Source organism: Opisthocomus hoazin, chromosome 8 (genome assembly GCF_030867145.1).
Source record: "Opisthocomus hoazin isolate bOpiHoa1 chromosome 8, bOpiHoa1.hap1, whole genome shotgun sequence".
Taxonomy (NCBI): domain Eukaryota; kingdom Metazoa; phylum Chordata; class Aves; order Opisthocomiformes; family Opisthocomidae; genus Opisthocomus; species Opisthocomus hoazin.
The window spans coordinates 11,736,605-11,749,506 of NC_134421.1; the positions used below are offsets into that span (position 1 = coordinate 11,736,605).

A 12,902-nucleotide genomic window follows, 5' to 3' on the forward strand; every position below is an offset into this window, starting at 1 on the left:
TCTGGACATGTCCCTTCACCTCACTGTCTCCTCCTTTGTGAAGTGAGAACATAAGTGCTTACATCCCCTGTGCAGGGGCTTTGGGCTATGTGAGGGAAGGTGCCAACTAATTGCTAAGCAGTCAAAAAAGTTTCTCACAGGTTTTTCCATTTAGCTAGACAGGTGTGAGAGCTTTTCTTTCTGCATGAAACAAGGCCACTGCAATTCAAACAGGACTTTCACCCCAGCCGTTCTGCTTTCCCTGCAGCTCTGCAGCCAGTGTGCTCCCCGAGCTGCTCAGCCAACGCCGTCTGCATGGAGAACAACACGTGTCAGTGCAAGCCGTTGTACAACGGGGATGGGCTCACGTGCACAGGTGAGCCCCCTCTCCCGCTCCCAGCCTGCTGCCGGAGAGCAGGCTCTCCCCTCTTGCACGTGCCCTTGCGTGCGGTTACCGTCTGGCGTGACCTGTCGGCTACCAAATCTACCAGCTTCCACCATGCAGCAAGCGAAACAAATTTAGGATTTACACAGATCATGTTTTTTTCTGAAGCAAGTGGCTGGGCTCACCAGCTCTTACCGAGCAGGAGGATGATGAAGCAGTGCGCTTCAGTCAGGTTTTGGAGACAGCAGGGTTTTCGGCAGTGTTTCTCTTACATCGCTGCAGAAACAGACTTTCTTCCTGAGCCACGCGTCTTCGGTCCTCTGAAGTCACCCTGGGCAGAGCGGGTAAAGCAGAATCTCTGGGGGGGTGGTGTCACGTCTCTCAAATCGATGACATCCTGACAAGAATTTCAGAGCCCCAAAGGACAGGCTTCACACAAGTTCGGGGGTGCCACAGGAAACAAACAGTTTTTTACCCCGAAAACATGGTAGCATTTTTGTGTGCCTTCAAAATCCGGAGGTGATTTGTCCTCTTGAAGAACATGCTCCTTAAATGCAGACATTACTCACCTGTTTCCTTTTCCCCCGCACAGCTGCAGACCTCTGCGAGCAAAACAACGGCGGGTGCCACAAGGCGGCTGAATGCACGCAACTCGGGGTGAAAGTCTTCTGTAGCTGCCAGAAGGGATACAAGGGAGATGGCTTTACTTGCCTTCCAGTAAATCCTTGTGCCGATGGGTTCAACGGAGGCTGCCACGAGCATGCCATTTGCACTGTCCTAGGACCTGTAAGTGGAAGGGTTTCAGGTACCAGCAGGGAAGGCGGAGGCATTTCTTCCTGGTGCCAGCAGAAGTCTTTTCTCTGGCTGGATCACACTCCCTACCTCTCAAAGTCTCTGTTTTCCAAAGTAGCCTTTACATAGCTCCAGCCTACTTTCCACACCAGTTTGGTGTCCTCTCAGCTGAGGGATGAGAAACAGTTTGACATCTCCCCTCTAGGGAAAGGGGTATGACACCAGATGGGATATTCTGCGTAATTTTCTGTCCCCTTCTTAGCTCTCCCCTACTGGATGTCCCTGTTTGCAATAGGAGTTTGTTGGGTTGAAACTGAATACATTTTGATAGCTAAACCTAGGGACAGCTGGGAGAACAGTGTCACTTGTTGGCTGGCCAGACTCAGTTCTAAAAGCTCTGCAGCCACCTGATGCAAATTCCTTGGCCCGCACAGTCAATGCTGTCGAGGAAAACTTGTGATGGGGAGACTTGATCCAGCATTTGTCCTGGTGCTTTCGGGATCACCTGTCCGTTCCATTTTGGTGGCTTGCCTGAGGTGTCTTCCAGGAGCTATCTAGAAAAGCCTTGCCACTAATCCGTTCCAGCTGCCAACCATCACAATCCCAACTCCTGGCTGCTTTGTAGTTCCCAATTTGTTACTGCCAGTGTCAGTGGACTGCTAAATTCCTTTCACGCTCCCGTGCCCAGTCATTTAGATATCATTTTGATAGGTTTGCCATCCATTTCTGATGATTACATCTTATATAATTCTCCAAGGCACGCTATTAGCTTTGTGAATGGAATTCTGCTTTGGTATTAACTCAGCAAAGCACCCAAGTGCATGTGTAAATGTTTTGCTTGGAAGAATAAATGTCAGTGTCAGACTTTGTGGTCTGTTTAATCACAGTTGTTTAGTAGCAACTTTCCTGTTTGTCGATCCCTGGCTATATCAAGTGAAATTTTTCAGCAGTTCAGAACGCTGGTTGACATACCACTTTTATGTCAGCCAAGTGCTTGGCCTGGCATTTTTTTATTCTCTCTCTGACCAGGACAAACGCAAGTGCGAATGTAAAAACAACTACATTGGTGATGGGCTGAACTGCTCGGTGATGCAGCTTCCTCTCGACCGCTGCTTGCAAGACAACGGGCAGTGCCACCCCGACGCTGACTGCGCCGATCTCCACTACCAAGGTGAGGATGGCACGCCGTGCACTTCATGGGACAGGGACATCCTTGTCCCCTGTGTCACTGCACTGAAGCCGGTGGCCAGGATCCTTGTGTCTGTAAGCTTACTCGGTCCTCTACCCATGTCCCCTTGAAACAATGAGAAGATTAAAGTTAGCATGTGTGCTGACATACCTTGTGATACCAGATTTATGAACCGACAGATGAGGGCATTCCAGGTAGGAACGTTACCCCTAAGGGATCAATCTGTCCTAATCACATTTCACAAAACTCACGGGTATTTGTATGGCACAGTTGCCTCTGCATGCAGACATGGAAACCCCCTCAGCAAGAGATGGTTCTTCTCTCTCTTTGCAGATGCCACAGTTGGGGTTTTCCACTTACGGTCCCCACAAGGGCAGTACAAAATGACTTACGAGAAGGCAAAGGAGGCCTGTGCCAATGAGTCAGCCACCATCGCTACGTACAACCAGCTGCTGTACGCGCAGAAGGTGAGGTAGCTTCACTGCGGGAGGAGATCCCCAGAGCTGACCTAGCCGCGGCAGAGATGGGGAGGGAGGAGCAAGGGGGCTGATCTGTGCTAAAGAGATTCATTTTCCCTCCTTTCCTTCCCCCGCTGCTGGGGGAAGTTCTCAGACTGTTTATTGATTTCTTGCCTGTTAGTACAGCACTGAAACCAGGTGCAAAGTTCTTGTTTCCAGTGATACTAGGCTGAGATGGTAGAGTCAGATTTTCAGAGTGTTTTCACAGGGGTTCTCATTATTAGCACTTCTTAAAGAAATGTACACTTCAGAATTACGCTTAGATTAATTTTTTTTTAATGTAAGGCTCCGTGAATCTTTTCCCCAAACACTGTTCAGTTAGCAGACCCATTTCCACATTCTTTTCCTGGAGTGTATCACAGACAACGCATGGCTGACACCAGTGGGATGAGCATCACACCTTGGGTTTGTAAAACCTGTTCTGCAAGAGTGGGTCAGGCTGCCTGTGCCTTTCTGGCTCCTTCCCGTCTGCGGCAGGAAGAAAGATGCTCACCGTTTGGAGACACCTTTAGCAAAATGTGAGGCTGGACCACAGCCAGCACATAAACCTCCTGCTGCTGCCGGAGGAGATCCAGATTGCAGCCAGAGCTGCATGTCCGCTGCACCCCACAGTCGAAGCATTTCCCTCAAAGTAGCAAAGTCAGCAGCAGGGCTGGCTCCAGCGCTCCTGGGGTCTTCTTTTCTGTGTTGAGCTGGTTTGTCAGCCCTTCCCATGCTGACAAAAGGTGGGCTGGCACACAGTGGGATTGCACATCCACTTTGGCTTTCACACTCACCTGGGATCCTGCCCGGCTTTGGGCTTGGGGAAGCTACTCCCGGGAAAGGATCCCTTGGCCCCTACAGGGAGCCACAGACTCTGAGGGGCCCCTGTCTCTGCAGCCCCTTGGCATAGAGCTCAGCACAGGGCAGGCTGCAGGACAGACAGATGGACGAAGCCCCCTCCAACCCTCAGAAAGAGGGCTGGTGGGTCAGGTGCTGCCTGAGCGCCCGGGAGGATCGTCCGTTTTGTCTGCGGGGCCCCAGGCCCACCATCCAGCTCTTCTCCCGGTGTTTTCTCCCCTCTGGCTGCGGCGGCTGCAGGCGAGGTACCACCTGTGCGCTGCCGGCTGGCTGGACGGCGAAAGAGTGGGCTACCCGACTGCCTTCTCCTCCCCAAACTGTGGCTCCGGCTACGTTGGCATCGTGGACTACGGGAGAAGAGTCAACCTGAGCGAAACCTGGGACGTCTTCTGCTACAGGGAGAAAGGTCAGAGGGTTCTTTGCTGCATCCCTCTGTGCACAGGGGAGCAGCAACCCAGATTCCGGTTCCGTTGGTTGGCAACAGGCTGCCAGCTAACACTGTGAGACACTGCCTCTTTCTAGCTTGAAAAAAAATAATAATCCATTGCCTGCAAGTTGTTTTCCAGGCACAGAGCAGCCTGAAGCCTCCTCGAGAAGGGCGTTTGCCCGACGTGCCTGTCTGTGTTTGTACCTTCCAGAGGTGAACTGCACCTGCAGGCCAGGCTACGTGGGGGACGGCTCCTCCTGCAGCGGGAACTTGCTGCAAGTGCTGACGTCCTTCCCAACGCTGACAAACTTCTTGTCGGTACGGCCCGCAGCCGGCGCGCCGCTCGGTCGGGTGAGCGGAGCGAAGCCCGCTCTGCCACCGGGCTGTCTCTCAGTGCTTGCCTCACAACAAGGTGCAACACTGCACCTGCAAAGCCAGGTGGAGAGGTCTAAATCCACACCACCAAAATCAGACATAGTCGCTGTATTTGTAATTGCTTGCTACAAAGAGTTTTGGGGGGTTTTAAAACTCGTTTGGAAATTAAATGCTATTGCAGCTTTAGCTTCATAGAATGGTAAGGTTTGGAAGGGATCTTAGAGATCACCTGGTTCCAAGCCCCCTGCCACGAGCAGGGACACCGTCCACTAGAGCTCAAAGCTCCATCCAACCTAGCTTTGAACGGATTCTGTGCACAACTTCCAGATGGATCCTTCAAGAGGATTCTGTGCACAGCTGCTCCTGGCTTTCTAAGCATCGCAAGGAGAGCGGTGCTTTTTTGTAATTCCTTCGAATTGCTGCTGGGGAAAGGCAAAGCATTAAAAGGGTCCTTTTCTGGCTGCTTCTCAGATACGCGTAAGGAGCCTCACAGACAACAAGGGTCCAGCTCCCTCCCAGCTCCCTACATGTTTAAGATGTGCTTGCTGAATCAGCAGCTAGAACGGTGTTTTAATATAAACGTCTTCTGTAACATCTCTCCAGAGCTGCTTCCTGGCTAATAACAGAAAGCTGCTTTGTCGTTATTTATCCGGTCTCATCTTTTCAGCTCCCCACAGAGGAGCTCGCAATTGCTCTTTAGTAATGCTGGATTTTGTTTCTGCCTAGGACATCATGGCTTACTCCAACAGCTCTAGGAAGGGGAGAGAGTTCCTGCGGTACCTCACGGACCTGTCGGTGCACGCCACCCTCTTTGCTCCAAACGATAGCGGGTTATGGGAAAATGAGGTCAGGGCGGTTTTCTTTTTTCCCTTCCTTGTTTTAATAACATTTTTTAAACAGCCATTATGGGTTTCTGTATCCCAGTTAAATTTAAAATAGAATAATCTCTGTGTGACATGACTTCTGTGCAGCCTCACAGAGTTCACACTGTGCTTCTGAAAGAGGCGAGTTTGTCATTCCCATTTCTCTTCCACAGTTAAGAGTGCAAGGTTATCGAGCTCTCGAGTCACTACAGAGAATTTTCCATCAGAGATTTCAGCTACCCAGTCATAAAGGAGTCTGCCAGAGATGAAGTCCTCTCTGGGTTATTAACATCAAGTACAGTTTTTTGAAGAAAGCAGTGCACAGCTTCGGTATTTCCCACAAATACATTAAAGGCATCGGAATGTTCCGAGCTTCGTTTCTATGCTTATCCCTTTTTTCTTTCCTTCCTTCCTGCTTCCCATCAAACATTGTCTCCAACAATTCACGTGGGTTTATGCCCTGGCTTGCATCTTCAAGCTGTATGCAATATTTCTGAGGCTCATCACTCCAGGTCATCGTACAAAAGAGTAAAATCCTTTGTCGCACCAGCATCCAGGTACGGCCTGTGGCAGCCGTCAGAGGCCAGCAGAGTCAGAAGATCCCACTGTTTGCATCCAGATTTCCCAGTAGCCTCTACCCCATATTGCACTTGCTGCAGCATTAACAGCAGAGAGGGAGAAAGGCCCCAGGCCCTCAGCCTGCTGGTAAATCCAGAGGATGAACGAGATCAGCTAACGTTCCTTGCATTTTGCTTTCGCTTGCAGACACTTTCTGGGCGCGACATCGAGTATCACTTATCTAATGCCACCATAATGTTTTATGAGGATTTGACCAATGGAACCACTCTTCTAACTCGTCTAGGGGAAAAACTCCTCATTACAAACACCAAGGGCCACGAACTTCAGGCCCCCTCCGCTGAACAGGTACCTTTCTAACAAATTTCCCATATTCACACTTTTCCCCCCCTCCCCTTTACGCTATACCCTGTAATTAGGTGACACGCTGATCTGGAGAGCAATTCGGTAAGGTTGGAGGGGGCAGCCATCAGAGCCTGGCTTCAGCAGGCTCTTTCCTGCCCGCGGGCTGCAGTCCCCAAGGGAAGAGGGTCAAAGCCGAGCTCTCACTGCTCTTATTCCTGGCAGAATGAGATCAGATATGTGGACAAAAGCGCTATTGTTGAGTGGGATATAATCGCTTCCAATGGGATAATCCATGTCATTTCAGAGCCTTTAAAGGCTCCACCAGCACCTGTAAGTACACAAGGATTTTTTTTTTTTTGGGTGGTGGGAGGTGGCTGTAGCTTACATTATCCCAAGATCACGGCTGATATTTATATATTCCCAGTTTCCCTCCCATATATGCAGTTTCAGCTTAAAAGGTTACTTTGAAAGAAAATGAGAAGTTGAGAACAAGGTGCCAGTGGAGGTTGTTCAAAATCTTTGTCTGAACAAGTTCTTCCCACTTATGTTTTATCTAAACAAAATAAAAGCTCCATTTTATAACAGTTCATGTTTGCAACGGAGGTTTTCTAAAGCTCTAAGATCTTTCAAGCTTCTAAGGTAAAGTTTTTACTCTTGGCTTTGCATTCATTCCTACCCAAAACAACAAGGTGTTTTGAAAATGGGTATTTTTTGCCCACATGAATCCCTGGAATGGTCCCAGTTATCCAATGACCTCTCCCATTAGCAAGACCAAAGCAAACCACGTGTGGCAGAGCAGCACCGTTCACAAAGCGCTGCCATCCCTTCCGCGGAGACGAGTTGGCAGCTGCGCTGCTTCAACCTGGAGTCAAAAGGGTGGAGGGCCCAGCAGCAGGGAGGCAGGAACACTGTTCTATTTACTGCCCACTCACAAAGTTTACTGCTTTGTATGAAAGGGAGGAAACATTTTGTCCACCTGCAGTGCAACTGGGATGTTTCACAAAAGCGATCCCTGCGGCCCCTGGCAGGGATGCGCCGCGAGCACCTTTTTTTCCAGCACAAAATGTTTTCCTGAACAAAGTTAGCGTTCAGGTGTGCAGCGTTGGCACTCCCGAGCTCTGTTCCACACTGGGTACACGGGCTCAAGCTGACCCTGCAAGAAGACCCATCACTTATTTAATCCGAAGAGCTTCCCTTCTGTCAGGGCAGCTCTCCCTGATCCTTCTCTCCGTGCGATGGAGGAGCCTCGCTCACATTTACCGCCCATCCATCCCAGCTCCGATTTTGGAAGTGGCTAACCCGCTGCCTCCTTGGTCCACAAGATTAATCCTATCCATAGCCTATTTCTCACCTTCGTTTTAGTTCTGAGCGACCCTTTCTCCTTTACAAACCAGCCTCCTCGTTCCTAGAAGCTCAGTAATACGCCTGCACAATCTTGGGTCACAAACGTCCCTTGCAGGCTGCAGCCCTCACAAGTAGGAAATAACACACTTGGGTAAAAGCATAAATTACTGCCTGAAAATGATTCAAAATAATAGGCAATTTCTGTCAGTCTACAGCAGCACGATATTACAGTCTTTATAATATTTTTCACATGCTAGAGGGCAACTAAATGTTTTCTAATACTTAGCTGTCCAGCTGCACCACATAAATTACTTTGCTTTCTGAAAAAATAAATTAAGAGAGCATATCTATTAAGACAACAACGTGATTATTTTTGCCAGGGTAATTTTAATGATTAGTTTTCTAGGCGGGAGGCCATGGAGCTAGGACATCACGTGCAAAAGCAAGAGTAAGAGCACATGAATCTCCTGCCCACTTCCAGACCCCTCCTCACTTCCCGGATTGCCAGCAAAGAGCACAGTGCTTTGGGGAGACTGCAGCCTGGCATCCCTCAAAATTATTGTCACCCCAAAACTGCCGGTCACCTTCAGCATCTCAGTCTGTCAGGGCACACAGCTGCAGAAGGCAAACCAAAAGTCAGAGTCTGGAGGCATTTCTCCCCGTTAGATTAAATCCAGATCATGGGGAAACGTCCTTCAGTCCTTCACCTACACATTTATTAAATGTATATATAAATTATTATTAACTATTATGTAGAGTTGCTTGGACTGGCACTTTACCTCTTGACTGAAGAGCGATTTCAGGCAGCAGACATGGCGTGTTTCGGGGCACAATGACCCAGCGCAGGCAGGTGCCGGGCCGCCGGCAGAGCCCAGCCCCGCGCAGCCCCTGCCCAGGCTGGCAGCCCCTCTGCCCGGCGAGGAGACGCCCCTGGTCTCCGGCGCGGTCTGGTCTGAGCCCTGGTAAGCAGGGCGCAGAGGGTGGCATGGCTGCCGACAGCTGCCAATAGCCAACACCTCCCCAGTGCATAAAACAGCAGGGAAGAAGCTGGGACCCACTCAGAGCCGTCCAGGGTCTGTAGCACAGGTTCCCAACGCTGCTTAAGGGAGTTTGGCACCCGCTTCTCCTCCTCAGGCCCCCAGTGAGGTTTCAGCCTCACCGTAGCCTCTACTGCTACTCTGAGAAACCTAAGCAGAACAGAACGCTTAGGCACGCTCTGTAACTTCAAAGACATAAACAAGATGAAGCTCTGCTACAGCCAGCCTACGGTACCCTGAAAAAAATTAATTTGTAATTACTATCAAAAGGCCGTATTTAACTGTCTCTGGGGAACATGTAGCGGGAAACTCGAGGGCCAGAGCAGTTCAGGACTAGGGACACTGCGTGTGCTCGGGTGTGGGAAGGTGACCGGGGCGCACCCTGTAGCTTGCTCACCCTCTCTCTCACTTCCAGGCTCCTCTCCACGCCGGCACCGGGACAGGAATATTCTTCGGCATCTGCCTGGTTACTGGAATTGTGGCTTTTATCGGTTATTTTTACCTCAGGTTCAGGAAGAGAAACGCTGGCTTCCAGCACTTCAAGGTAGGCGGCAGACATGAAGGCCAAGCAGGGGGGCAGCACTACCCCAGCCCCAGCGCACCCCCAGACCCACAGCCTCCAGTCCCTCCTTGCATTTTATTGAGCTAGAAACATTCCCGATCGCTTCCCACCTGAACTGTTCAGGCTAAGACACGGAGAAAGCGGGGAAGGCTCCCACGCTTGTCCCGGGCACAAGCTTACATGTGCCTACTGCTCCCCCAGACCTCTCCCTCGAGGATGTCCGCCGGGCTCCTGCTCCCACAGACACTCCCAACACCCAGGGCTGGCCAAAAGCTTCTTTAACTGCACAGCACCAGCGCAGCAGCCTTTGCCTCACCTTAGGGCAGCAGGTAGTTACAACCACTTGAAAGGGCAGCCCCTCCTCCATGGCACTGCTAACAACTTTGCTGCTCTGGAGGTCGAAATGTTTGACAGGAAAAAGGCCAGATTCAAAAAACAAGCAAATTGAAATGGTTGTCAGGACTGAAAAGTGCAATTTTTTATACTGATGCACTCTCATGCTTGCTTCCCCTCAACTAACTTTGCCAGTCTTGCATAGTATCATAACGTGAAATCAGCCAGCAACAGCCAAGCTACTCGGAGATCTCTGAGGGATGACAAAAAAAGTACTCCAAAATGCACGAGAATCAATCCAAAAGCAAGGCTGCCTACAAGTAACCAGAAATCCCTTCCCATCCTAGCCCCTCCATAACGTGAGCTGTCTTCTAGAGACAAAACCAGGAACCATCAGCCAGGAGACACGCTTGTATTTTCACATAGCTGCAATGAGAGCGCTCAGGACTAACCAGGTACCTTTGACCCCAGGCACAATGTCAGGGCTACGCTTCCTCTCCCAATCTTTGCTGAGGCTTCAAAATAATAAGGGAGAGAAAAAAAAGATACCAGTGTTAAGTGACCTGAGCTAACACGACAACCCAGAACGCGGTTCATGCCCAGAGACACCGATGTAGCCGATACAGCCAGTTCAGTCACAACACTGCAACCCTCGGTAGCAAAGTTTAAGTGCCCCACTTAATGCACTGTTAGGAGGAGGACGGATTTTAAGCAGGTTTGTATAATTTTGTGTAGTCAAAAGATGACACTGACGTAACACCACTGGACAAGTCACAGCCTTCAAATATCGCCAACCCCTCATACGAAAGTTCTTCTGCACTGACTCCACCAGAACCTGCTTACGATCTCTTCTCAGTAAGTGTTCATTTTGATTCAAGACACAACTAAAATCAGGGCAAGAGGGAATGACTTTATGAAAGGAAAATGACTAGCTGGAAAAGACAGAACAATTAATTCAGGAAAACACCAACACTTTCCCGTCTCACCACTGCTACAAATTGGGTAGCCTCACTTGTAGCAAAACTGTGGTCTACAGCTGTGACTCAAGTAATGACTAGGCTGCAGCCAACCTTCAAAGGGAGCTGAATTAAATCGGATTTCAAATGCTGCTGGATGCCAGTGACGGGTCTATACAAACTTCAAAAGCCTTCCAGTTTTGTCTTCCCTTCTCTCTGCTGCAAATGCAGCTGAGTGCCGTGCCAGCACTCTGCAGAGAATCCGAAATGCTACGGGAGGGGGGCTGGGAAACAAGGGGAGGAAAGATTGAGTTAAGTCAGAGTATCTGAATAGCCTCAATGGTCCAATTCAGCAAGACCCTCATGTACATGCAGAGTCTAAAATCCAAATAAACCTTTTTGCACACAGTAAAGAGACTAGTTTGGTGCAAACTCTGCCATCTGTATGGACAAATTTGCCAAAAAGAGACTTTCACTTCTTAATGCAATGTTCAAGTCTGATTTTCTTTTTCTTCTTTTTTACAGGATTCGGATGACCAGCAGCTTGTGATAAGTGGTCCTCACGATCAGAATTAAAGACTGAATTTGGCCTTAGTCAAGTATAAAACACATTTCTACTTACCCTTACTGTGAAAAAACAGCATCTACGCATTTCAGAGAATAAAATCTTGTTACAAATTAAAAAGAGCACAGCTTTGTTTAAGATGCCGTCTGTAGAGGTCACAGAGTTACCAACCTCAGAAGCAGCGGCTGTATCTGAGCTGTATCAACTGAGAGCACCAAATGCAAAGCTGTCTCAACTAACCTACTCAGAAGCAAACAGTGAACTTTGGTGAAAAGTGTAAGACTTTCACTAGCCTGCTATTTAACTGCTTTTATTCCTCTTCACAGACTTTAAAATGGCCTCAAACACACTGCTGACTTGGCAAGCATCCTAAATTTGCTAGTACTCCAGCTCTACGCATTCATGTTGGCTCAGTTACAGCTAAAACTGGCCACCATGAAACAGAACACGTGTTAACCCTGTATTTTTAAACTGAGGGGATTTTCTGCTAGAATACCTCTTCTTGTAAGAATTTCAGCAGCTGGAATGCAACCATCCTGTCTGCCCTGCTTGCCCACTCTAGCTTTTCTGCCTTTCCTCCAACTTCACTGTGGTTTGTTTACATTTCACCTCACTGTGCAAAGGGAAATAGGAATTATAGCAGCTTTAGCAAGAAATATAAATTATATGAGGGTATTAAAATAGCAATCAGTTTTGAGCCATTTTTGTGAAAAGCAGACAATGACGATGAAGCACTTGCCAGCTCATGTCCACATTCAGATTTTGGGGTCTGCTGGGAGCAGAAGCTGCTTGTCCACAGACGTATCTTTACCAAGCACGTTAATGTTGCCTTTCAACTGACACACAGCAATAACAGCTGCAATATTCACCATACTATTAGCATGGTGAAGTTTGATTCTCTTTCGTTTCCCTTCCTCAAAACCTTAATATCATAGCAAATGGCGAGAACGCTATAGAAACCACAAAAGAGCAAGAAAAGGAAGATTTTCTTGCTGGCAGCAGTAACGTTCCCCTACGATATGCCTCCGGGTGTCTGCCAGGCGTGGGGAGCAGGAGGGAAGCGTCACTGCAGCAAAGCATCGGTCACCTCTGAGAGCAACCCCCGGCTGCCTCCCATCCAAACAAGATGCACAGGCAAATCCAGGGTTGTTGACACAGCAATCAAGCACAACCAAGGGACTCTCATGCACAAATATGCCTGGGTGAAAGGGACAAACTGGACTCACTTCCCTGACTCCTTCCCCTGCCCCCCCCCCCCCCCATGCCTGCTTGTTTTTACCTGTAAGAAATCATAAAAAAAAATTAAAACACAAACACACATACACATTTAGGGGAGTTTTCCCCACAGAGCTCTGCAATTAGTACAACTCATGTTCTTTCCTTCTCCCCAGTCACCCGAAATATAAAGGCTCGTAGGGACCAGAAGGTAAAGTCCAAGCATTTATTTTTCTAATAATCATTGAATATTTTTATCACCGAAAAAGTCCCACAGTTCATTAAACTCTTCTTCTACTGACAGACTATTCTCTTCCGTATTTTCGATAGAACAGATTGAAAATTTCTTCTTGCTTTGGTGTTCAAATGAACTATACTCCGAAAATGAGTACAAAGAGACACTGCCCTTTAAACATGCTCAGAAAATCTCTTTGAAGTCGGTAGCATAACCAGGTTAAAAGCAGTAATGCAGAGTGTGCCAAGGTGAAATCATTACAAAAATGCAAGAAATTTTTAAAAGTTAAAGAAGAGCATTCTAGCACTGAAAAATAAATAGGACACTAAAATTCTCACTTCAATTCATATTATACATAGTTGGGTT

The 12,902-nt window shown here is 48.5% G+C and overlaps 1 protein-coding gene across 2 annotated transcripts in view; it reads left to right on the forward strand.

Annotated features, from left to right (window-relative positions):
• Window positions 1–12,714, forward strand: part of STAB2 (stabilin 2) — an 87,932-nt gene extending 75,218 nt beyond the window's left edge. For both annotated transcript variants that reach the window (XM_075427884.1, XM_075427886.1), the window contains 12 exons: window positions 248–355; window positions 957–1,150; window positions 2,186–2,327; window positions 2,679–2,812; window positions 3,944–4,109; window positions 4,342–4,448; window positions 5,232–5,351; window positions 6,134–6,292; window positions 6,512–6,619; window positions 9,086–9,214; window positions 10,301–10,420; window positions 11,047–12,714. In XM_075427884.1, coding sequence (XP_075283999.1) covers window positions 248–355; window positions 957–1,150; window positions 2,186–2,327; window positions 2,679–2,812; window positions 3,944–4,109; window positions 4,342–4,448; window positions 5,232–5,351; window positions 6,134–6,292; window positions 6,512–6,619; window positions 9,086–9,214; window positions 10,301–10,420; window positions 11,047–11,097 — 1,538 coding nt within the window. In that variant the 3' untranslated portion in view covers window positions 11,098–12,714. The remainder of the gene's footprint in view (window positions 1–247; window positions 356–956; window positions 1,151–2,185; window positions 2,328–2,678; window positions 2,813–3,943; window positions 4,110–4,341; window positions 4,449–5,231; window positions 5,352–6,133; window positions 6,293–6,511; window positions 6,620–9,085; window positions 9,215–10,300; window positions 10,421–11,046) is intronic.
• The last annotated feature ends 188 nt before the right edge of the window (window positions 12,715–12,902 follow it).